Source organism: Rhipicephalus microplus, chromosome 4, assembly GCF_043290135.1.
Source record: "Rhipicephalus microplus isolate Deutch F79 chromosome 4, USDA_Rmic, whole genome shotgun sequence".
NCBI lineage: Eukaryota > Metazoa > Arthropoda > Arachnida > Ixodida > Ixodidae > Rhipicephalus > Rhipicephalus microplus.
The window spans coordinates 3,630,508-3,657,500 of NC_134703.1; the positions used below are offsets into that span (position 1 = coordinate 3,630,508).

Below are 26,993 nucleotides of genomic sequence, written 5' to 3' on the forward strand. Positions count from 1 at the left end.
TACAAATGCAGATATATTTCTTCATCGTCGTCAGCGACAGCGTCAACGAAGTGCACGCAATGCCTTACAAGTGTGCAGGGGATACCACGCTCTTCTGAATAGTAACGAATAATGGCATAGTGGACGTCAGTGGACGCTTCCCCACTACACAAAAAAATACAATGACTTAGGACGTAGTGGCTTTGATGAAAGGGTGCCTTAGTAGTTGTCGTAGGAGTGTTTAGTAAGAAAGGCCCTAGAAAAGCTGCTCGTATAGCTTTCGCTGTGACTGTGCGGCGCGTTCCTCGCAGGCCTAGCATTTTTTTTGTTCATGGGCACGAATAAGACAAGGAGCCCTACCCATAAACATCTTCCCTTCTGCACAAAGCTTTGTCTAAAGGCATTGTGCCACATTGTGCCCAGAGAAAGAGATTAAAAAGATATGGCACAGCATCAGCGGAGAACAGTGTCAGATAGTTGCTCTATGGCGAAACGCAGTGGTTTTTGTACGTACGGTGTAAGTACATTCCAGGGTAACAAATGGCGTTTCCGACAGTTCTAAAGTCTATACTGCATTCTTATTCGCTTCGGACACGCTATCTGATCAAAGGTGTTAATAACGTTGGAGAAAGTTCTTATAATTAGAGACGCGCGTTGCGCATAGTTCTATTTATGTCAACATTAGCTGCCCTTCCAACAGCAGTATGTGAGAAAAAAAATCCCCGCAGCACAGTTTTAATCCATCATGAAGAAAACTGAGTGGTTGAAGTGCCATTCGGCTGCCACATCTTCAGAATATTGAATTAGACCACTTAACCAGGTAACAATGTAGCATAAAGGTAGCCGAGAAGACATATATAGGGTTGCCGAAGTGGCTGAAATTACGGTATGAAAATGTTTGTTCAGTGCGATTTTACGCTCTGTGTAGAACTTTGTAATGTAAAGCACAATGTATTGTTCACAACAGTAAGCAAACGTAAGGTGATCTACAGTCCATGTCGAAAGACATACTTTACGGTGAAACATCACTTGAGGCGAGGATGGAAGATTAGGCTTAACCACAATTTTTCTTCAAATTCAGTTATTCTACAAATGCAATTTCGGAACATTCCGTACTTGTAATTGTATTCCTAATTTTTTTTTCAAGGAAGCTAGGAGGACTTGTTTGACGGCCCATACGGTCGCTGATGAAATAATGCCCATAATGCGATAGGTATAATTAGTGGCTAATCTCGTGGCGTCGCCCATCTGCCATTCTATTTAGCGCCGTACCTGCCAGATAAGGAAAAAAAAAAAGCCTCTCATCCACGAAACGAAGTTACTGCTCAAAACTAGCTCGAGAAAAAAAAAAAAGTCCAGCTGTTGGCGCTCCTCACGCGCAGGTAGACTGTTTTGTTTCCTTCTTTTTTTTTCTGTCGTTTCGCTTCAAGACAAGAAAATCAGGGCACCTGCTCTCGAATCCAATTTAGCCGACGAAATCCGCTTGAACTTAAGCCTTCCTATGTATGGCCAAGCCATGCGTAGGCTCGACAGCGCTCGGGCAAACAGCCATTCTGCGATAGCCTGCGCGCTCCTATAGTGAGCACGAGCCATTCTTTTTCGAGTTGTATTTGCACATCAAAGAAAAAGAAAAATGCAGCGGCATATTGACGACTGTCGTATGAATATTCAATACAGTCGCTTTTATTTTCCTTTGCGTTGTTTGTCACTTTATATATATATATATATATATATATATATATATATATATATATATATATATATATATATATATATATATCTGTCTACGCCGTAATATCCAGGCCGAAATACCCAAGTCGGAGGCGGCCGACTGTGATTGGTTGCAGTCGGGGAAAATATTAAATTGAATTGTGTTAGTTTTTTTTTTTGCCACAACCACGATGTAATTATGAGACCGGCTGTATAGAAGGGAACCCGTCTATCCTAATTCCATGAGGTTCTTTGAATTGTACCAATATATCAATATAGTAGCTTCAGCATTTACGAAAGAGATGCCAATTTTTCTAGCTTGGGTTTTTATTCCGTATGAAACCACGAGAGAGAGTAAACGTTATTGCTAGTGAGCGTGTCCATACTATACGCTTATGAGAAACACTAAATGTTCTAGCTGCGTGGAGGATGTACTGCTAACAAGACGTAGTAGCTGTGTGCTGCATAGCTTATACCAACTCGTTATCACTGAAATGTATTGATACTTTAGACCACTCGTAATACCTTTGAGTAACCCAGGACGCGCTCGCTGCCTTCGATGTGAACAACACTGACGAAATACGCTCGCCCCCGTTTTTACTTTGACGGAAACACTAACGTTATCACAGTGAATAGGTAGACATAGAAGAATGTTACAGATCCAACCGCTCATAAGTGTCTGAAACCGCGATTTTCGATAAACACGAAAGAAAGAGTTACCATAGCAAACAAGTGTGTGAGAACTATGATAAGGCTGGAGGGTATCAAGCTCAGGTGCTTACTTCATAACGAAAGAATCTGCAAGGACGATTTCATCTTTTTTATTCCTCCTGTGAATCTAATATGGGATTTTGCACCGCGAAGGCGATCCAGTTCATTTGCAGAGGCGCCGCATGGACGACCTTGCATTTTCCACCGTCTTTCAACGCCTCGACAGCGGAGACACAAGCAGCTACCTTTTAATTGGATCGGCGCAAGCAAACTGGTGGCTGGAAGTCATTGCGGACTGCGAACGAGAAAATAAAGACTGCCATAGCTTTTCCTTAACCGCGACGTGCAGCAGAACTGACGTTCACGACATAAAAAGTGAAGATAAAAAAAAATAAAACCACTGCAAAAAATAAAAAGAAAAGAAAAAGAAACACGCCTCCGGAATCATAAATATGAACGCACAAAGGACTTGGGGAAAAATCCCTAAACGGGTGCCGGATGTTCTCGAGCGTTCTTACTTCCGCCATGCCAAAAGCGCTGCCCACGTGAGCGCACGGGCACTGCAAAGTCGGGATCGAATTTATTCGACGGCTGCATTCACATAGCGTTACGGAGGGAAGTTTGCTGGGGAGGAGGGTGGTCGGAAAAAGACGGGCATGGGGTGGAAAACAGGAAGTGCGCTGAATTTCGACGATGAATACGCATGCCCGCAGGCAATGGGGGAAATGCGTTGTTCAGGACGTGACGTTTTTTAGAGGGACGACACAAAAATAGAGAGAGAAAAAAAATCAGGCATTGACCATATGAGATTGTTGATGTTCCGTGTGTTCATATTTTATGTTGATATTCAATTTGCATACACCCACATACACATATACCTATGGGGCCTCGCAACAACGTCTTCACATAGTAACTTAATGTCTGATTAAGGTTTCACTTGCTTTCAGTTTCAGGTGCCAAGATATTGCACGTACATGACCATGTCAAGAAAGAGTACCATAAAATGCAAATTACTGAATCAATGAAGGATTGAAATATCACCGGCAAGTTGTAGAGGCAGTAGAAAAGTAAAAAGAAAATGGGGAGGCTGTAAACCAACAAACTAACAATCGAGCAGCGCCATGGAAAGAAAATGAAAATGAAAATGAAAAAAAGGAGATTGAAGGGCACGAAATATTTTCGACAAAGCCACGAAACACTGAATTGAGTGCGAGCAAGACAGTACGAAAATAACAGTATGAAAGCGAACAGCTCGGAAGGAGACAAGACAATAAACAACCGTGAAAGCCCCACGAAACGCGACGAAATTTCTGGCGTGGCCGGCGTATGCCGAGTGGCGAACCACTTGAACTGGAAGAATTGAAGCGTCCATGAATATTATTGCTGTGAAGAAGTTTGTGCCAACGGTGAGAAAAGCAGGAGAAGGAGAGAAGTTGAAAGTGCCTTGAAGAAAAGGACGCCCTTCCCCCCAAGCGCCCCCTCCCCCTTTTTTTCTTCGTGAGGCGTGGCTAGATATTTTTTTTTCCACTGGCGTGTTCATCCGCATTCTTCTTTCACTTCCTCTTTTTGACTCCCGTTTGCCTCAGCTCCAAAGCCGTGTACCGTAATAAAGCCCAGTCCTTTCGCTGTTCGATCAAAATGCATACGTCCCCGAGTGGAATTTGAATAGAGTGGGCTGACAGACGAGCGTTGGCTTCACGAACTGGCATGCAGGCGAGGTAATAAAAGAAGAAATAAAACAACAAAGAACAATCTGCGAGTCGAGATGAAATATGAAGTATAAGCTGCGAAGCGATGAGAAAAAAATGTTGAGCCCCCCCCCCCCCCCCCAAAAAAAAACAAACAAACATGGAAATTTGCTCATGCGATGCGATCGCTTTTCGCTTTCATTAAAACAAAAGTCCTCCAGAAGTTAGGTGCACGGAATAGAGGTGTGAGCTATTCTCGCAAACGCTAGGACTTACGCACGTGCTCTGTCGTGTTTCGGTCTAATGGCGTCATTTCGCAGCCTCAAGGAGGAATGAGGAACAGGAGGAAAAGGAAAGGCAGGGATGTTAATCAGTCTAGAACGACTGGTATGCAACACTACACTGGGAAGAGGGATGAGTGAGTTTGAAAGATGGAGAGAGGAAGACAGAGGAGAGTGCACGCGCACTCAAAGTCACATGTCACAGTAATCCTAACACTATTAGTCGATAACCGCCGGTCGATGTCCGTTGCCTTCAAGAAGCTGAGGACAGTTTTCATCGCCTTCACTCGCGATATTCCTGAATGGTGTCCGCCGTCATTGGTCGGGGATCTCTGCGAGCTAGTGCAGCTGCAAGGCACTTTCTATGCGCATTGTAGCTAGGACAGTCGCAGAAGATGTGCTGTAATGTCTCCTCGCTACCACAGCTGTCACAGAAGGGGTTGTCAGCCACTTCGATACGAAATGAGAATAAAGGACACTGTTCGTAAAAGACACCCTTAGCCATAAACGGCAGGGTACAGTGGCAGCCTTAAAGACTGAATTCATGGTTCTGGCCTCAGAAAGGAATGCGTGATGCAAAATCAATTGATTTCTGGGATCAATTCGGTGGAAATCGGGTTGCACAGAGTTGCTAGACGTTACCGAGCTAACAAGCCAACATTCATCTTAAAAGAAGCCCCCACCACTCACTCCCCCCCCCCCCCCCCCCTTCATGAAGAGTTGTGTGACTTGCGCAAAAAAAAAAAAAAAACAGGCATGACTTCTTTAGAAGGACGCTATGACGCTCTTTGGCCATCAAATGACCCTTGAGCCACAAAGCACCAAACATCATTATCTAGAAGGACGTTATGATGAAAAATGTGGAGGGTGTTACTACGCATCACACGAGACTGTAAGGTCTGTGTCGTGCACTCAGCACGGAGTGCGAACGTAATGGCTGCCCCCCCCCCCCCCTTTTTTTTTTTAACGAACGTTCACCAATCGCTTGCTTCGATGTCGATGATGTTTACAAAAAGGATATCTGTCTTCATTATGGTTAGTGAAGCGTAGCCTAACCTTCATAGAACAACCGCGTGCAGGTCACCTTCAAGTGATGGGCTGAATCATGTGCCTAATGTGACTTGCTGACATGCATTCATGCCCAGACATGGATCATGTATTGATTTTCGGTGGCTTGTCTCAGCGCACATTCTAATGTGTTCCAAGTAAACATATGGCTGTTTTATAAAAGTAGCCCAGTTATAGTGGCTCTTAACATAAATATTAGTTCAGACGGGCGTACATTGCTGAAGGCTGAATATAAATAAAAAATATTTCTTTCTATGGGTAACAGAGTGACAAATTAAAAAAAAAAAGGCTGCCGTACTTAAGTTGCAGGCGTTTTAGCAAGTAACGATGTGAATACATAGATTAGCAGAAAAGAAGATCGCAGCTTAGTTTGCTACAATTTGAAGAGTACACGTTTCATAATCTGCTAACTTGAGCGACCATGTATTATATCGTAACGCTAATTTTGACTTTTGTGAAAGTCGTTCGAGAGTAAGCACGTATACTAGAAGGTCATGACTTGCATTCTCGCAAGCAGCAATGCCTCAGTCACTTCTACCCTAAAGTAAATGGTTGCAAATTAATTATGTTGGTGGTTTCAGTGGTTGCTAATGCACTCCTGTTCACGCATATTATCATTAAAAACTTCAGAAGCCTAGACATGGCTGTAAGAAAAGTTTGACGTTTTTCGCATAAAAAGAAATTGATATTGTTTCATGCTCCGAAGTGGTCTTCCGCAATAAAGGAGCCCATGGAGGATTCTCAAATCATATCTTCAGCGGCAGCCACAGACTGACCTCTTGAGATTTTGTATTGGAAATGGGCTGGCGTGACGTCATCGCAGAGGGTCATCGACACGCTGGTTCCCTGAAGAGTAGGTTGATATACTATGTTTGACTGGCGCGATGATTCCTTCGCTGATCTGTAGGATTTCACGGTATCGCCCATATGGCGACAGCACCGATGACGGCAGCGATGTATTATATACATCTACACCCAGTAAGGTTTCCAGCTTTTATCGGCACTGTAACTCTTGACCTACGCACTATTCTGTTCCGAGCAACATGAGCAATCTATGGCACCGGCTATTTTGCGCGAAGGAAGGCGAATTCTTTACCGTAAACGCTTTTCAAAATGTCAGCCGGGTTTTCAAGCACTCAGCTTATACGGCCCATTGTTGGGGCTCTAAAGTCTGCCGAACTCCGTTTGTGTACGGCGGCACCAATGACGCTTGGCCTTTAGAAAAGTGTGCGTGCGTTTGGGGACCGTAACCAGGCATCCCTTTGTGAGAAGCATCGCTGGGTGGCACTACAAACAGGGCTGCTTGTCTTGTGAGCTTAGGGCCTTGTTTCGGTGTAAACGTCGCGCGATCGTTTATGTTCTGAGATCGTGAGTGAGCCTTATACGCACGGCACATTGCTTCGTTATTGCCGACTACGATTTTTTTCGCCCTCAAACAGCAATACAGACTGAGAAAGCTTTGTCATCTAACCGGACTCTGGTCACGAACAGAGAGTTGTGGCCATCGGTGTGATATCATATTCAAGCCTGGAAACAAAGGGGTGAAAATGCGAAATTTGCAGTTAATAACAGTTCACATTTCATCTCATCTTGCTAGTGAGAACTGTAGGGCATCGCTTGTTTTTGTACGAATTTAAAACATCTCAGTCGCAAAACACATCGGTGGTGTGCTCTTTTACACATTCAAGATTTTCTTCGAATTTTTTTTTCGGAGTTGCACTCACCAGTTCATGCTGTTATCTACGTAAATCGCCGGTATAACTTGTCCAGGAAGATATACTTCCGTAGTATCTCTGAGATACGCGCTAAATAATAATAATAATAATAATAATAATAATAATAATAATAATAATAATAATAATAATAATAATAATAATAATAATAATAATAATAATAATAATAATAATAATAATAATAAAGCTAGTGCATTTCTGGTTTCAGCAAATATTGAAGCTTGTGAGGTAGGGTGGGCGATGTTTCTGCGTAGCAGCAAGGACCCACCCTACACGCTAAATTGTTGCGATAATTGTTCCGGTGATATCATTAACTTTCGCCAAGCCTTGAACATCATGCCCAGTTACAAGAAAGTGTGTGTGGGAAATTTCACACTTAAAACAATCCCCAAAAAGAGTGTTGATAATAAAATTCGCACAGAAAAAAACGAATAAGATCAGAAGGTAACCAATACTATTTCTTGTTGAAAACCAAAAAAAAGGACGTTCTGAGGTCTATTAGTGCTTGTCTGATGTGAGGGTGGATGAATGGAAGAACTTTATCTGTAGTCGTGAGAAACGCGGCAAGCACGCAGTGGCTTTCTCCCACGTTGGTGCGGCCGGGCTAACCATTAGAAAGACTCAAGGTTGATGGCATCCCATCCTTGTAAGGGATGGGGTGCAACGAAGCTCTTTCGGCGCCTCGCCGTCGTCCACATAGCCGATGTTCGGTAGTGAGGAGATGTGTTCAAAGGGACGGAATGTAAGTTTTTTTACACGAATGATGAAAAAAAAAACTGTTCAGCCATTTCGTACAAACTTCTTCGATTTTTTATGGCCCGTTGTTTTTCCAACACGGAGGTCTGAAGAGGCGGTGACCACTACTGCCGCCACTCAAGTGCCTTGAAGTCTCATTAAAGCGTAAATGTGGCAAAAAGAAGATGAGGACAGGAAAGTGAACACCACAAACGCTTTTTTTGTACTCGTATTTTTTTGCGCTATGTTTACGCCATAATGAATCACTTCCAGCTCGCTCGCCTCTCCGCTTTGCTTACTTGATGTCTCAGTGTTCCACCCCCCAGAAAGGGAGCAGAAATCGGGTCACTTCTTTGATAAGGAACATGGGCGAGAGGGTCTAATGGGTAGCACGAGGGCACCACACAATGCTGTACCCGGAATTGTGGCAGATTGGGCTAGTTGGTATGGCATGACGATAGCTATAGCGCAAGAACAAAACGACGACACAGAGACTTTCGTGTCCTTCTTGTCTCTGTGTCGTCATTTTGTTCTCGCTCTATAACTATCGTCATGCTGTACCCGGCCCACGCCTTGAAGACTGTTCGGAAGCGTAGGCGAGGAGCTGGAGTTTGGAGGAGGGGGAATGCCGAGCACTTCTGTGGAAAAGATGGCCGCTGACACGAACGTCATCAGCGGTTCGTGGCTACGCTCAGGCGCTGGATTCGTCAGAACTGCTACAGCGACGCTGTTTCTCGCTGACGAACAGTTGGTGCTTTGTCACGAGCACGTGTAAGCAATAATGGCTGTGTTGAGATCTTGACTCCGTGGGAATTGCAATAGCGACGCCGTCTCACGATGTTTAACCCCGCTCAATAAAGGATTGTCCGCGACCCCTCCGTCGGATTCCTTGTAACCCGACCACAGCGAATTGCCTGGCCCCCCTTCAGGATAACGTCGTGCTTCGTGATTCCGGCCAAGCGCTGATATCGGGGTGAAAACATTCTTGCAGACAAGTTCACGCTCAATGGTGACTGCCACGACAAACTGCATGGCCAAATGGCCAAACCACTGCATCGTAGGCTCTTTGGATGGCTCAAAGCTGATCCCCCTTGTAGGGGCTTCCAATGGCGGAGCACCACTTGGCGGGGTTTGCTTGATCACTGCCCAGTAACGAAGGGCATCGCCAGAGCATATGCTTTAAGTTAGCTACTTCCCCACAACGGAAGAAAACAAATTGTTTTTCGTCTGTTCTCTGATTCTTCCCAATATCAAGTCGTTCAAATCAGTCGAGTACATGTATTCAATAGCTTTTTTTATTCCTTCTCTTGCAATATTTTTACGGCGAAAGCTGTTATGAGAGCACAACATGATTCAATTTCGGCGCCGTAGTTGTCTGCCGCCACCACCGCCGGTGTCCGTAACCACTAATACACGAAAAAAAAACTGAAAAAACAACAACACCAAGGACACAATGAGATTTGAATCCGAATGCCCTGCGTGCCACCCCAGTATTCTACGACTGAGCCACGCCAGTGTTTTGAACTCGCCTCTAAACTGGCCTTAGGCAGACTTCATGCCGGCAAAATGTTCATATGAGTAATTAAGCGTTTTAGGACATCAAAGGAACAACCAGGCGTCACACATTGCGAATTGCGTAACGAGTGGGTCCTTCGATGCTTTAACCCGTTACAAAAGCTTGTTCTTGATCACTCATTAACTGTGGAGCATACCCTCTCTAGGCATAATTCTTCAGGCATAATAAGTGTGTAGCGGATACCACAGTTCTCCGAACATTGAAAAATGGAAAGCATAGTGAATGCTGGCCAACTAAACAAAGAATATGATTATGTATGGCGTTGTGGGTACCCGGAAATTGTACTTGTAGCAGTTACCCAAAGAGTGATTGAAAAAGGCTCTTTAAGGCCGCTCTTCCAGCTTTTGCTGTGACTGTGCTGTGTGCTCCACGCCGACCTTGCTTTTTTTAAATACCTCTAGCCCCATGAAATGAACTCATTTCTAATCTCGCACTCTGACGAAAACGCTGCGCCATGGATGAGCCATTCCTCAATTCACCGAAGGTGGCGTGAGGTTGGTCGCTCGCTCGTCGTTATCGTTCGCTTTCGTGTTTCATAGCTTTCCCCCTTATTTTGCTTCGTCACCATCTTTCTCGGGGAGAAATAACGGCGTGCGCCAGAAGCGAATAGGCATGCAACTCCTCGGGATAGGCCCCAGACACGCACCAGCCTCTGCGTGCACGTAATGCTCCACCCTGTCTTCCTCCTGAAGGATTAGCTGCCGGAGCAAGACTGTGCCAGAGTCAGTCTTCTCGTGCCTGAAATATGCGCTCGCTAGCAGCGTTGGGGCATCTGGAAGCTTGATTCCAGTGCAAACGTTGTTCGGACGTACGCCTACCCCTTCCTCTCCCGGCCTCCTCTCTGAACCAACTCAATACCTCTAATGTCTTCTTGGCACGAATTGGGCATTGCCTCGCTCGTTGTCCGCCATCGAAGACGGTCGAAGGGACGGACATTGGGACATTAGACAGAGCTGCGTTTGCAAACGAGTGTTTGTCTGGAAATGAACGCGCACGCAGCGGGTCTTTTGTTCGGGCATACTTTCCTGCTTCTTTTCGTTTTGCGTTTATATGAAATGTTCGTTCTTATATTTATGCAGCCAACGTAGGAATGCGCACATTTTGTTTTATAATTGATTGATTGATATGTGGGGTATAACGTTCCAATACCACTATATGATTATGAGAGACGCCGTAGTGTAGGGCTCCGGATATTTCGACCACCTGGGGTACTTTAACGTGCACCCAAATACGAGTACACGGGCCTACAACATTTCCGCCTCCATCGGAAACACAGCCGCCGCAGCCGAAATTTGATCTAGCGACCTGCGGGTCAGCAGCCGAAAACCTTAGCCACTAGACTACTATGGCGGGGCATTTTTTTAGGCCACCAAAATATTCAGAACAAACTATTTTGTGTGCGCTACTTTCATAATGAACATCTCGTGTGCTGTATTTGGGAATTTTTAGTTGCCCTTTATAAAGACATTTCAGATAAGTATGTAAGCTTGACGAGATTAAAGATTCGTAATAAAGAGATGTTGTAGTTAACGTTTTGACACACGAACTTGCCTTCTTTTAAGGCTGCGACTATATACTTTAACCCGCGCTAACATGGGCTGTTGCTTCCTTGAAAAAAGGTCCGATTGTCGCAACATTGACACCGATGATACACCGTGTTCACGCATTTTCATATATACACACCACAAAATACTTTTAGCAATGCACCGCGATCGTTCAACTGCCTGTGTTGAAGTTTCTCACTTTTCAAAGAACGTAGCGTAATATATGAAGACGGGTCTTACCTCGGCACTTTGTGGATCACACCGATGACTTTTGGCGAAGAAAAAATCGTCGTCGGAGCACTGGTTGATGTCCATCGTGTTCAACGCAATATTTACAGTGGCCACCCCCCTAAAGAAAACAGAGAGAAAGAGGGAATTATGTTGTAGTTAAAATAGATGAGACAAACTTGCAGACATTCAGTGCGGGTGCTTACAACGGCAAATATATCATCTATACACCTTCAAGTGGATTTATTCTGCGCCTCCTGCAACATTACCTTGTGACAAGAAATAAAATCAAGTAGCTAATTGATTTGATGCTAATAAACAGACACGTGGCGTCATAATTTATATGAAATGGACGCGACATGTGAGGTCGAGTTTACGTCACGATGACTTTTGCGAGTTGGTAACAGTCCACTTTTACATGACACGCACACGCGTACATTTGTTTTTCCCATTGTGAGCTTCTTCTATACTCACTTCTGCCTTGCAAAAACAGCGTAGTTTACAGGAGAACACAAACGTTGTTAATGAAGGCAGTTTACTGACTATAACAAATCCATTTGCGCGCGCAAACACACACACACACACACACACACACACACACACACACACACACACACACACACACACACACACACACACACACACACACACACACACACACACACACACACACACACACACACACACACACACACACACACACACACACGCACACGCGCGCGCGCGCACACACACACACACACACACACACACACACACACACACACACACACACACACACACACACACACACACACACACACACACACACACACACACACACACACACACACACACACACACACACACACACACACACACACACGCACGCACGCACGCCCCCCACTGTTGTTGTTTTGCTTACTGTTGGCTTCTGCTATATGCACTGTTGCCTAACAGTGACAGCACGCTTTACAGGGGCAGTCAAACAAGTACACGCTATGCATACCAATATTCCCTCCTCCTCCCCTTTCAGGCGTGCCACATATGCAGAACAACTACGTATACTATAAAACTAGATGATAGCCTGAATTAAACAGCGTCTTTGCGGCTGTAACCAAAATGCAAATGGTTACAGCCGCAAAATGCTTTGCGGCTGTAACCATATAACCTTCAGAACATACTTTGTAACCGTAAGTACCTTGTGATTGGTAGCGCAGCGAGTTACAAGATGTTGCTGGTTTCTTCCTTCCAGCTGTCTTTTTCATTGCCATAGCAATTATATGGTCACTTTTTTGCGGGTTTTTGCCGTAACCGTTGGGATTTTTCATGGTTGTGTGTATAAAAGCCGCGCTAACGCGCTGCGTTAGAGAACTCCGCGTCACCGCGCACGTACCATAGCACCATTTACCGCTGGCAGGACGCGGAAATCGGAAGAGCTTCATCGTGTTCCCTATCACCCACGAGATAGCGCGCTATAAAAGTGGTTGCCCCGCTCGGGCTTTGCGAGAGTTGGGATGTGCGCCTCTCACTTGTACTGCGACATGCAGGGCGTGGTCACCCACGTTCTCCAGCACGCTGCGCACTTGAACGAGCATGCTGTAAGGTGTGGCTTACCGCGAATATAAATGGCAGTTTTATGTTTCAATGAAAATACCAGCGTTCAGCATTTACGGTTTCATTGATAAGCTGACACTTGTGGCTGCTGTTTAGGAGGTGAATCACGGTTTGAATCTGGCCACGTTTTCGCCTGTAGCTTGGTAGTGACACTGGCTGTGGGCTGAATGTACTGACTTAACTGTACTCAAGCAACCATATGAGTCCATAGTCGTAAGTAAGCCCGCGTGATCGGGAAAACACACGAGAACCCATAAAATGTGGACTCGGAAAGGGGGGCGAAAAGGGGTGTAGACTATGACGAATGTTACCAGGGCGAAACGAGTAACTTTCAGCGAAGGCTCAAGCATTGATTGATTTGTGGGGTTTAACGTCCCAAAACCACTACTTGATTATGAGAGACGCCGTAGTGGAGGGCTCTAGAAATTTCGACCACCTGGGGTTCTTTAACGTGCACCCAAATCTGAGTACACGGGCCTACAACATTTCCACCTCCATCGGAAATGCAACCACCACAGCCGGGATTTGATCCCGTGACCGGCGGGTCAGCAGCCGAGTACCTTAGCCACTAGACCACCGTGGCGGGGCGAAGGCTCAAGCAGCACATGTATGATGTAAGAAGAAGGTTTAATCGAGCGCGCTGGTTGAAAACGCAAGAGCTGATTGATTGATTGATATGTGGGGTTTAACGTCCCAAAACCACTATATGATTATGAGAGACGCCGTAGTGGAAGGCTCCGGAAATTTAGACCACCTGGGGTTCTTTAACGTGCACCCAAATCTGAGCACACGGGCCTACAACATTTCCGCCTCCATCGGAAATGCAGCCGCCGCAGCCGGGATTCGAACCCGCGCCCTGCGGGTCAGCAGCCGAGTACTTTAGCCACTAGACGACCGCGGCGGGGCGAACACGCAAGAGCAACTAACCACAAAATAGACAGCAACAGACCGCGAAGTAGATAGCGGTCGGACAAAGATAGCGGAAAGAAAAAAATAAATGGTCTTCTGGGCTTTATATTGAGTCTCTGGCAGTCGAGACAATGGCGCACAATGTTCGACGTAATGATGGCAATTCCCACACGTGTACGTACATTGCTACGGCATATTTTAAAACTTAGATGACCGGACTATTTGCGCATTCATATTTCGGCTTCCATGCGCGAGCTTTTACTTGACCATTCACGGTCGGTTTTCATTTTAACCACACGAAATTGAAATAAAAGAAGAAAAATACAGTCGACACCAGCATCGTGGTCCTGCAAAGGAGGGTATGGGTAAAAGTGGAATATTTTGCCTGGCTCCATCTTGTACGTAGCGCAGTGTGGCACACCGAAGAAAAGTGCCATGCCACTGATAGTTTTTACTGCACTTTTCCAGATGATGTATCCTCCAAGGGCGAGCACACACGAAGTGAGAGCAAGACAACGCTGTTCAAAGGGTAAACGCCACGAAATAGCTGTAAAAAAGCAACGCATTCAACCATCCGCTTCCCTTCTCCAGAACGAGGTGAGACAACGTGATCAAACCCTGCATATCTCAGCGATTGCAGGGCCCGCGCAACCAGTGATGGGCCTCGCGCCCAGTAGACCTTACGAAGGTTCCTCCACTCACTACAGTAGCCGCGTTTGCGAAAGCGAGCTTCTAGCTGAAAAAGCCAAAGTAGGGGATGATCAGGGTGAACAGTAAAGTGCCTAGGACAGGCTGGCCGACATTTCGATAGGAAGACCTATCTTTTTCAAAGGCGCTGTGTCATCTTTGGCGTGTTAGTTTTAAAGAGGTTAGTAGTGACGTCATCTTCTGGTGGTGGCGCGTGTCCCTGTTGATAATCGCCGTCTGAAAAGAAAAAAAAACCATAAAGCAGTGGAGTGCAGTCCTCGTTTCATATCAAATCAGGTGATAGTGATTAAAAAATGTTCTCGGAGAGCGGGGGGGGGGGGAGGAAAAAAGAAAAAAAAGAAAAAAAAAACACGCAAAATAGGAGCGGTGTGTTGCAAAGTGGTGGCTGCTCCACACACGAACAAACAAAATAGCTTGACACTTCGAAGCTGGCAGTCGGTCACCGCGTCCGGCCCTCGCAAAGTGTGGCCTACGTTAGCAGCGTACGTCTGTTCCCGATCACCTATGAATGTGACGCACAATAAGCAGCTACAAACAAGGGGAGAAGCAGGGGGCGTACCTTTAAATGCCAAGATGTCGAAGGTAAGTGATACCGGATGGGGTCTAATAAGCCCGTGTTTAAAAAGAAGCTGACGCACTTTTTTAAAAACAATGACTTAGCGCGTAAGGACCGCTTGATCCCTGCTGAATTAGAAAAGGCGATGTGCGAGTTCTCAAAAGTGAACGCCAATAGCACTTTTTGGTGAAAAAACAGTGGCTGTGGCCACCGGGCTTCTTAAGACGCCGAGCAAACACGGTGACGTCATTCTCGGCATGCGACGTCATCTGCAACAGCAGCACTGCTGAAGTGTGGCTTCTTCGATTAGCTCCGGCAATGGCACGTTTTGGTTTAGTCACAGAGGCCGTGGTTGAAAATAAGAAAGAACACTTGTTCTGGGGCAGAGGAAACGAAGATGGCGTATGTTTCCACTCCCACACTTTCAGAGCACTCGCGGGGGCGGAGCAAGACAAGCTTTTATTTTACTTGTTCTAAAGCTCCAGCTGCTACAACAGCGAAAACAATTATGACATCGTCAACAATAATGTCGGTCGTTTCTAAACACGAAGTTTGATTGAATTATAAAAACCTTTCAGCTTCCCTTTAATGAGGAAGATCATTGGCGAAAATATGCTTTCAGTATCCACGTAGGTGGCCCGCTTAGCGGAATTAATTCAAGAATTTGGCGGCGTGTTTGCTGACAAAAAGGAAATTGAGAATGCAAAAGAAATAAGCAACGACGAGAGAAACGCACACAAAAAAGAAAAAGAAAAGAAAAGGGGGAGTGGGGGAAAGACGGGGTGGGGGAGTGGGGGAAAGACGGGGACGGGACGTTAGGGTAAACCGACGAAAAAAAAAGACAAAAAATTGCAAAGAAAAAGAAGGGAGGGGGGACTAGAGAAATTTCTGGGTTGGCAATGTCCTTAGCGATGTGTGGTATGAGTGTTTTTAGAAGCGAGGAAAGAGGAAACACGGCAGTGGTTTAACAGTTCTAGAAAATAAAAACTTCGTTGTGACAATTGCTTGTTCGCTCTTGTCCTGTGTGTACTTTTCGTTGCGTTTTTCTTTGTGTTTGAGCAATGCGCTGCAAATGCCGAGCTGCTTGCCATTCTTCGTGTGGCGTTTGAATTTAATGCTATCGCATTCATTGCATCGCCCTCGTGTGAAAACTTGCTTTTTTTTCTAACTGTCCTTTGAACCTGAGTGTCTTTCAACAAAACGGCTAATAGCTAGTTTTTTTTTCACCACGAAAGCTGTGAAAGAAATGGAGGAAATTCTGTTAACACGTGCCGTAGATCGTGATATTGGGAAAATTACGTTAACGTGTGTAATAGAGCCTTTTGATAGATCTATATGTGGGGTTTAACGTCCAAAACAAAATAGAGACTTTTAAAAGCGTAAAATGACAACCAGGCGTGACACAGCTCAAGCTGCGTAACGAGTAGGTCTTTTATTGATTTCAGCGCATTACAAAGGGCTCAGTCACAATTCTTCGTCGTCTTCCGCCGGCGCATCAATGAAGTGAACATACATGCCTTACAGATGTGAAGAGGGTACCTCGCTCATCTGCAGAATAACGAATGATGGCATTGTGTGTGCTTCCCTACGTCACATAGATTATGACGATTCATGTATAGTGGATTTAAAGATAGGTCTACGATGGCCGCTATACCCACTGTCGCTGTGACTGCGCTGTGCGTTTTTGTGGAATGTACGACTTTACGACTTGGAAAATATCACTAAACGTCGTCACACGTCAGGGCGACTGACGAGGTATATGATTCTATTACGTTTGGTTGCTTATTAAATAATGTATTTTCGCGATTTCTTGCCGGAGAGATTTATCGACTTTATGGCAACGCTGTTGCAGTGCAGGTTTCACAAACGCAAGTAGACGCAAGTAGATCAAACAAGGAAAGTGTAAAAAGGTTTCGCAAGCTTGATAAGTGCCGCAGCTTTGCGTGTTACTGAGGGCTTTCACAAGAAAGATCGCGACTCCTTCAGCTCTTGTTATTATCGTTAGTAATGAATTGTAGCAGACGGCAAACCTAATACCATGCTATGACATTGGAAAAAAATTGGTGGGATCTACATTTCATGGCCATATTTGTTTGTTGAGAATAGCTATGCCGCCTCCGCGATACAAGCAAGTTCGTGTGTCGAAAAACGTTTCGCATGGTTCAAGGAAAAACGTCTACGACTGCCGCCCACTATCGCAGAGGCGTGCTGAACAAACAAGGAAACAATAAGTTTTTTATAAATGTTGGACAACCCTGTCATTCTTCTAACACCTTCGCTTTGCATGTATATTCGTTAAAACTGAAACTATGGCTAAATCAGGAAATATATCGTAACGTATATTTTATTTCACCACTACGGCCCCTCTTTTGCTTTCCGCTGCGATTATCGACCAGAATATAGTGGGAGCAGACGTACATCGTTTTTTTTTTGCTTTACTGGTTGTGGAAGGGGATTTCTCGATGATTATTGTTTCATAATAGTGCTTGTCGTTCAGACTCTCATAAGAGAGAAAAAAAAATATTTGCACCGAAGAGAACGCCTCTGTACGACAATCCGCGTTGGGTGACAAGCATGCTATTGTTTTTCTAATTGCACTATGATTTATGGCCACGACTTAGAGACAGGTCGAGTCTTAATTGCTTTGTCGATGCTTGCGTAACACGTGGTATCAGTACTTTAGGGCTCGTTTTTCTGCAACAATGATGGGAAATTGGTCCTCGTTGTTTCAACAGTGACCTTTTGTCTTACTGGAGGCACCACGCTGCTTATGAAAATATATAAATACAAAAATACGATGACTTCAATTTGCCTGCTGAAGCGCCATTTATGAATGTATTTCTCATGCTGTGGCACCAATTTTACGTCTTTAAAATATAGGTGTATCCAATTATTAAACTGAATGCAATTGTCAAGTCATAGGACCGACCTTCTTGTTAGTTGTCAAGAATATGTTTTTCCTTTTTATACAATCTATTTTGCGAGGAAAGATTGTGGGTTTCTTTATGTTGGTTTTACTATGTCTGAAATTAAATAACTTTCTTCGTCAAGTATCTTTCGAAGTTCTCAGTACGTTAACACAGTTGATTTCGCGAACACTCGGATGTTGTTAGCAGATATGCATTCATAATTTTTTTACAATACTTAGCTATAAAAGATCAGATTCCAGGCGCACTAATTGAAAAAGAATGAAAAAGAAGAAAACTAAAAAAATGGCGCTAGAGGGCGGAGTGAACCTGTTATAATTTGCGCAAACTGAATATTCAATTAAAAAAACACCGTAGGAGTTGTGTTTGTTTTTCTTTTTTTAAGTCGCATTGAAATGTAAGCCTCTCTTCATGTGCTAAATGAAAATATTTCTAATTACTGCCAACGTAAAGGGAGAAAATTTTGAATACATTGTCGCGATTTAATTTCCACCGACACGAAGGCTCCACGTTCCTCATGAAGGAGTCGCCCTCATCTCGCTAAGACAACGTGCTGCCGAGACCGGCTTGCCGCTTAAGAAATTACTCCGACCGCAGCGCCGGGCAATCGCTGCGTCTCGACCACGGCTGCCCAGCGTATGGCCTCTTCTCGAAGCACACTTAGGCTCCCTTCGCGAAAGCGGTAAAACGTGACTAAAGCACCCTTCTCGCATCGAATTTCATTTATCGGACAGCTCTTAGCTTCATTCGCTGGCGCCGTTTGGGTACACACTTCCATAAATGAGCTCTACCGCACTTCAGCCGAAGCTCTTTCTTTTTTTTTTACTTTGCCTGCCATCCTTCTTGAACTTATCGTACCTCCAATACTCCCCCTTCGATGGGCGTATTGCAAAAGGCTGCAGATTCAATTTGGTTTGGTATTGGTAATTCTGGTTAGCCCTACCCAACAGACGCCCCGGGATAATATCCTTAACTCTCGTTTTACATTTATTGATTGGACGTTTATAGTGTACGCTTACAGAAAAAAAAATGAAATCAAAGCTGTGCCATGTTAAACGTTGTTCGTTGATGCAGGGCACGGGTGAATATTGATTTTCAGCAAGTTAGGTTGGACTCACGGAAAAACAGCACGTTTTTTTTACCTCCAATAGAATCAAATCTGATTGATCAAGAAGTGTATTTAAATGCAATGCAGTGCTGTCATAGTGATAGTCGGGTTTTTAATCGGACAGTTGTTGGGGCCATTATCGCGGAGTCTGCTTCTTCGTACCAGCATTGTCGATTACTTTCTTAAAATAAAAAAAAAAATCTAATTTTTTATCTAAGCGGAGACTTGAACCTATTATCTGGAAACTTGTAAACCGTTCACCTTGGATCTTGACAAAGAGGGAGAAAGTAAGCTAGAAGAGCAAAGACGGGCTTTCTAACCAGGCAAAAGCTCAATTTGCTCTCCTGCACTGGAAATAAGTGAATAGGATATACAAAAAGCGAGAGGGAGAGAAGGCGCACTGCATCCACACGTGTGACAATTTCACCAAGCAAGGTGCCACAAGCGAACGGAGTAAGGCGTGGCGGATGTGTTTAGGAAGTTGAAGGGAGATAGAAGCTCATCATAGTAATGAAAGTTCTATTCAGCTGAACGGCGTTGCATATGGCTGACCAAGTCTATTCAAAGCACATGATTTCTTCCACCAGCACCTCCTCCAAAAGTCGTAAGACGATTTATTGTGGACGCAGTAACGAATGTCAGTCACGGTAGCGCTGATCTGTCGGAAACGCAGATCTCGTGCATGGCAGCAACCACAACAAACTCGTCGTCTTCTTCGTCCTCACTACACAAGTACATTGCACTCGAGTTGCATTCTTCTTCAATTCAGATATCTCATGACGCAAATCACCCAGATGTGTCACTTTTTCTTCGATGACCGGATTCCACGTCCCAAACCTGCGAAACGGGTCGTATTCGGAGCTGCTGGCTAATTATGACCGCTACTGACCTCACAAATGGGTATAGTGATCTGCACACACGGGCTTCTTGCTTCCAATACCAATCACTACAGCAGCATCATAATGACCGAGCTATTGCAACGTATGAGGATGATTGTGCACCGATCACTAGTGACGCATCATCGCGTATAGAATGGTTTCACTTTTTGCGCTTGTTTTCTTGTTTTGTTCTCGCTAGGCGGAATTTTGCGCTTGAACCTTCTAGGCTGGACTGTCATTATTCAGTGTCATAACCCCCCCCCCCCCCCCGCATAAAAACAAGTAAACACGCAGATGCCATGTTTCTAAGGCAACCAACTTGCACAGGTAACTCGGCGCACCTTTCCCTTAGGAGCCCTGAACGCGCAAGTTGATCGGAAGCTTTGACTCGCGTTTACTTCGAGGCAGAGGATAGGCTCGTGAGAGTGCTCGGTTGGCCGGTTGGGGAGAGGAGCGAGCGTTGACTGCATAATATGGGCGCCCTTCGAAGTGGAAGCTGCTGTTCCCGCAGGGGCATTTTAGGAGGCATTCGAGGGGGGGAGACTTATGGTGGTGGGGACGGAAGGAAAGGCGGCAAGGGCTGGCGGGCTGGGTGCTGCCGTCCGCTCGGTTTCATCGGGGCAGCCGAGCACGGAAGGAGCGATCGTTAGGCCATTTCATTATGCGTCGCTGGGGCCGGACCGACATGCGTCCGGGAAACTGCGTGCGGCACTGCAACGTTCTCTTCTCCCTGCTCTGCTCGAATTTTCGTTTTGTGCGCTTCACTTACAAACTGTCTCTCTCGCACTACTTCTCAGCACACTGCCTTTACTCTCTCCCTTCGTGCGCGCTCTCTCTTCCCAACACTTCTCCCATATGCCTGGCGTTTGCCGGTGCTGCTCGGATGGCAATGTCGACGAAATTGTGGCGCTCCAACAAGACCGGCCCATGCAGCTCACTCTGAGCGCCTCGCAATCGCATCCATAATTCAAAAGCGTCTAGCCGCGAAACGCCTGATCCACGCGTGGTGCACGCGCGGCATAAATATTGCCTTCGACTAGCAGTGCATTTCTGCTCGCGAGAGGGCGTCCGCACAGTGCTTTGCGCCTTGCGTCGAATGCGGCCATCGTAAGGAAGCCAATATGAGTTCCAGATGGATACACTACGTGACCGCTGAAGCCGCTTTTTAGCAGTTTAGAAAGGATGGGAAGTACACCTTATGCGTTATAACTTAGAATCAAATTACTCTTATTAAAAAGCTTGAAACTATCCAAAATCGTGCAACCAGATTCATTTATTCTGACTATTCCTATCTTAGCAGCGTCACCGAACTAAAATCTCAAGCTAACATGGTTAACTTAGCCTCACGCCGCAAAATTTCAAGACTGTGTTTGTTTCACACATTTTATCATGCATTGCACCTAAACCATGTTATCGTTCCAGCCCATCGTCTTTCATGCCGTATCAGCCATTCGAAAGCGGTTTATCCACCCCGTGCGCATACCACTGTCCATCACTCTTCATTGTTTGTGCAAACATCAACAGAATGGAACGATCTTCCTGCTGACATCGTGCACCACTCCAGCATCGCCCATTTCAAAGAAGCCATCGAACAAATCATCTGTTTGTGAACTGTCTACCCCCTCATGTAACACCCCTTGACTGGGGCCCTTGAGGTAATATAAATAAATAAATAAATAAATAAATAAATAAATAAATAAAAAATACGCGTGGACGACCCCTCTCGCAGTCCTAGAGTGTTTAATGTTGTAAAGTTTATTTTAGTTCGTTAGTTTGCAGCTGCGTATTCGTTATGAAGTTCAAGCGGGACCTGTAATGCAGACCGTATATGCATCCCTGCAAATCATGCGACCTGGTGTGCTGAAGTCCCGCACGCCGCAGGTGGCGTCGGCGAGCCACTTGTAGCCCAGGGCATATCTCTAAAAGGTGGTTCATGTCTGCTTGAAATTCACACCTATGATATCCGGCTATCTTGGTAACGGCTGTATCGTGTCGGTTTCTATAAGACCATCACCACTAGTAACGAAGTCAGTGCAATGTGCTCGCATTTTGCGTTTGATGGCCTGCCAGTAAACAAGGAAGCAGCTTGTTCATTTGACAATCTTTTTACTTAGTTTATTCGGAAGCTTCATAGTTATATGTTAAATGGGTTATTGCGGCATACTATGACTTGCGGGTTGGCTAAAAACTCATTTTAATTTTTCTCAGCCTCCCCCCCCCCCCCCAACCTCCCTTTCCACTCAGCCCCCTCCTCCAGGAAAATTTATTGTTTCCTGAGCGAAATTCGAAATTTCTCGCATTCTGGAAATAATCTTGAGTCTTGTCGGTTTAATGTCGTTCGGAGAGTATGTCAACGGATGACATAAGGAGTACAAACACGCCGGATTTACCTATTAAGGTAACGGTATTCGCTAGTGATGTCCGATGTAGATTCGAACGCGTGATGAGCGAGTGAGGCGACATTTTGCCCAGTCTCTGCGGCATGCAGCGTGAATTGCGGGTGAAAAACCCGCACACCAGAAGTGGCAGCAGGACGACGAAGAGAATCGGAGACAAGATCGATGCTTGGCTCTGGTGACCACGACCTCCCCCGCGGGCAATCAAAACATCGTTAGGAGCCACGCATGGTGCCCTTTCCAGTCGAGATCTACTCTCGCTATCCGGAAGAGGCATGGCAGAGGAACACAAAAAATGAAAGAAGGTTGCTCAGCGCAGTTCGGCTTTACACAGGAGACGTGCTCTCTTAGGCTTAACGATACGCCCCGTTCTCGTGACATGTGATCCCTTCGGGACCCGGTGGCGATCGAAAATGGTAGATAATTTGCTGAATGGAAACCATACGGGACACGCTTTTTGCCTGGAGCATCTCATTTCTTATCTGGCGAACAAAAAAAAAATAAGTACGCGATTTGGGAGTGTGGAAGCAACGATACATTGACTTCTCAGATATTGTTAGTACTGCGGTACCTCGAAGTAAGCTTCGATTCGCGGTTTGCTGGGGAAAAAGTTTCTAACATCGGATGGCTGTCCTCGGTGTTGTTACCCCAGAGTAGTCAATTGGACCGCGCTGTTCTAAGGAAGTGCTCTGCTCTAACTGCTTTGAAAATACAAGCCATCCAGACGACAGTTACTCAGCATTGGCTACCTGGCGTTCTCCTCCAGTATCGTGAATGAGGACGTACATCAATAAGTTTTGCTTGTTTATGTTTTTCTGTTAATGATTGTTACTACGTAGCAATATGCCGCTGCTACTTTTTGCATCTCTGATTCCAGCTTAATATTCTGCCTTTCCAACGATTTCTCGATACGTTTAATTTAGTATTGATGAAAACACTGCACGAGTGACCTAATGAGCATGTAGACAATTCAAGTACGTCTAACATATTGAATATCTTTGGCAATATCGAAAGTTGTTTACCTCTAGTCACTGTGAATTTCGTCTCTAAGGCTTAATTTAGCATGAAAGCATGGGTAGGGTCAGTGAAGCGTTTAGATATGGAAAAAATAGCTTGGCTTTTTCCCAAATCTTACATTCATTAGCATGGTATGTTCTAACGAGCGCATAGGAACCATTTACACTCACTAGCTGTTGACATGAATTATGTCCCCAAAATATTTACATCTGGAGTATTCCAATCCGAGATAATAATACTTTCCCGAATGTGACTTCATGACATGGACTGCTCACACAGGCGTCACTAAACACTGAAATTCGGCCAGTCTCCATTATGAACCGCGTCATCTCGCACCTACTTCTAACTAATGATGACCGTTTCTTTAAATATCTAACTAATGATACCGTTTCTTTAAATATAGGTGTGCACTTACATCTGCGGCAATGAGGGGAAAGAAAACCGCCAATAGCAACTCTGTTTACATTGTTACTACGTTTACGAAATCCACCATTTATGAATCTACCGGTCTGTCTGATATAGCACTTTCCACAAGTAAGTGGAATCCGGTATAGACGACACACGTGCTGCATTCAACAAACTTGTTTCTATGCTTCTTTTTGCATACCGTCTCTGTTACCTTGTCTAATCTTGTGCTTCTGCGCAGGCTCACCAATTAATTGGGCGCTGAAAAAAAACTTGATTTTTGTCACATGCTTCTGCGATATTCTTTATCCTCTGAGAGAACTTATGTATGTATGGGATGACGGCAATGTTTTTTTTTTCTGCTTGAGCTCGCCCTATCAGCATCCTCGCACCCTTTTTCTGGCGCTTTTCTGAGCAAGTCTTCTGCAACTGACACGACGAGGCTCTTAGAGTAACCGGCGTCGCTTAACCGCGAGACCAGTTGTCCGAAGCTTTCATTCATGATGCACTGACATGACTTCTTTAGTGCCTCACTGAAGCACATTTTCGTGATTCCCTGTTTTACTAGTTTGGCATGTGCGGAGTGAAACTGTAAAAGCGGCCTATTTGCTCTCGATTGACAACGACAGCGCATCCTTCCACCAAAGATTTGAAAGTTAATGTAAAGATTGATTTGTGGGGTTTAACGTCCCAAAACCACCATTTGATTATGAGAGACGCCGTAGTGGAGGGCTCCGGAAATTTTGACCACCTGGGGTTCTTTAACGTGCACCCAAATCTGAGTACACGGGCCTACAACATTTCCGCCTCCATCGGAAATGCAGCTGCCGCCACCGGGAATCGAACCCGCGACCTGCGGGTCAGCGGCCGAGTACCTTAGCCACTAGACCACCACGGTGGGGCGAGTTAATGTAAAGAAATCTAGTGCTTCCGACTGCGCACAGCGCTTTCATTTCAGATGAGCTTGGAATGCCGGCCTCAACAGTCGTCACACCAGCAATACTTTAAGACATTAGTGAAGGTTTCAGGTGGCAGTGCCTTATGTGATAGGATAAAACTTCTCCGTCTTTCAGTTCCTCGGTGTCGTTTTTCGTAGCACGGCTCTGTCTCTAACACTCTCTGAGTCTTTTCCCCCATCATTCTTTGTCTGCCTTAGCTACTGTTGGCAAAATAAAGTTTTGTCTTCGATTACATTCATTTGCTCCTCTCATCTGCCTGTCCCGCTGCTTGCCCAGACTTGTGAAAGTTGTGTAAAAACTTAGTGTTCTTGCTGCTTAGTCACAGTTTAATGACAGGTCTAGCAGTTTTAAGTAGGTAATACAACAGGCGCTGCTCTCTGTCTTTATAGCAGTGTTGCAAACGCACAAACTCCGGTTCGATGGCTCATGCAACATCAAGGACCAGAAGAAACATAACACCTTCTCCAGGCATCTCACGTAAGTTGAGCTTAAAAAGGGGGACGTCGCAATGGGTAGGTGGTTAATGACGCTCATTTGGTAGTGTCTTTTTTCTCGAGATAAGTGTCACTCTAGTGGGGCGCTTCGAATTGTCTCTCTCTTTTCCACGAATACCTCAAAAGCTGAGAAAGACGTCGTCTCCAGTGGCAGCACAGTGCGAAAAAAAAAAGAACTTAGACACACTATATATATGGACTAAAACAAACACGAGAACGATATAAGGTGGCTACAAAAGCGGGGAGCTTGCACAGGCGTGGTGCGAAGGCGAGCAACTTGAGACGGGCAAACACGAACTCCAAACAAGTCAGCAACGGGCACCGGAGAATGGAGTGGACAGCGAGGGGCCCGTCTCTGCTCGACCCTTACCTACATGACGCAACAGCTACACACGACGTTGACCGCCTATTCACTTTATATCTATTTTTGTACCGGGTTAAGGCATGCCCTTTAACAAACAAGGCAAAGCAAGTTTCCTCAATGTGAACTCATTGCGGCAACATCGCGTTCACTGTCACGCCACCCGAGCCCTTGGATGGCTTGACAAAGGCCCATGGTCCTTCATGCCTTGGCCAATGGCGACAAAGGGGAGGCTGCATGACGCGTCGGTGCCACGTCTAGTTCCGAAGTGGCCAAAATGTTTCGTAATCTCTGTAATTGGTTCTCTTGCGAAGGGTCTAGACTAGCGATCCATATGTCCTGGCGACAGACGTATAGGACGAGGTCCTGCAGACCATCCTAATATCACAGCATGAAGGGGGAGACAGCTGGAATGCGTTTAAGGCTGGCGCGTATACTTTTAACGTAGATAATTCAGGCCACCATTTTTACATTTATGCTCCTTTTAGAGATTTTTTTTTAACTTAGGAGGGGTCCTACTGGCTACTGTAGAAAGCACAGATAGCCGGAGAATGAGCAAGTAATGCCCATAATTGTGTGTGTGCCGGGCTGATATGTGCTCATCTTGTGAATGCGACAAGCTTGCTTCCATTTAATAGAGTTTCTGATTAAACGAGTTGGGGAAACTCTGAAAATCTCGTTATGTTAGGACAGCTATATACGCTAGATACGACGTATGTCGCAAGGCAATGGGCAGTATGCTTGAGTTAATACTGTTGCACCTTCTAGCTATCATGCCCGCAAGAGATACTACGTACTTTTGCCCCCTGATCAGGACAGAACAGGAGGCAGGATCAGTTTTCAAGTTCAGCGCTGACATCTAACCGTGATCATCCATTCTACGCAAAGCTCTGTATGCCGGCATTACTACATATGGTATTCGGGAAAGCTTGCTTTGACTGGCATATTTACCGGCGCTGCCAGGCAGATAAGAGCGTTAGGCCTGTCAAATTATTGGACATTGTTGTGCAAGGAAGGTTTCAAACCTTTTCTCGTTTTGTTCGTTCTGGGTGAGCATCCCAAGTTGAAATAAAGACATGGCTTGTGTGGTAAATCCTGTCGCTGAATGTAGATGCTGCACAGCGTAGATGAAGCAAGAAGAATAAGCAGAACACGGTACTCTTATTCGCTTTGTGAAACCGCAGAAATAAGAATCGTAATGAGTCAGTGTGCTTATACTGTTCAGATGGGAGACTTTGGCGAGCGGTCGTAAAGCCCAACCGCTGCCTCTCTTGGCAGTAGTTGATACGGTAGAGAACTGGGCGAGAGCCAGCTTTCTAAATAAACCAGCTGTCTCGCATGAAAAACAAGCAAACAAAAAACATGCCTTTAGAAAAGGAGAGAAAACTTGAGAAGCCAGACACCATATCAGGCAGTGGAGGGTGCG

General features: G+C 45.3%; 1 protein-coding gene across 2 annotated transcripts in view; it reads right to left on the minus strand.

Annotated features, from left to right (window-relative positions):
• The window catches only part of smog (G-protein coupled receptor 158 smog), a 170,842-nt gene that overhangs the window by 48,800 nt on the left and 95,049 nt on the right, over positions 1–26,993 (minus strand). For both annotated transcript variants that reach the window (XM_075892109.1, XM_075892108.1), the window contains exon 3: positions 11,266–11,374. In XM_075892109.1, the coding sequence (XP_075748224.1) occupies positions 11,266–11,374 (109 nt within the window). The remainder of the gene's footprint in view (positions 1–11,265; positions 11,375–26,993) is intronic.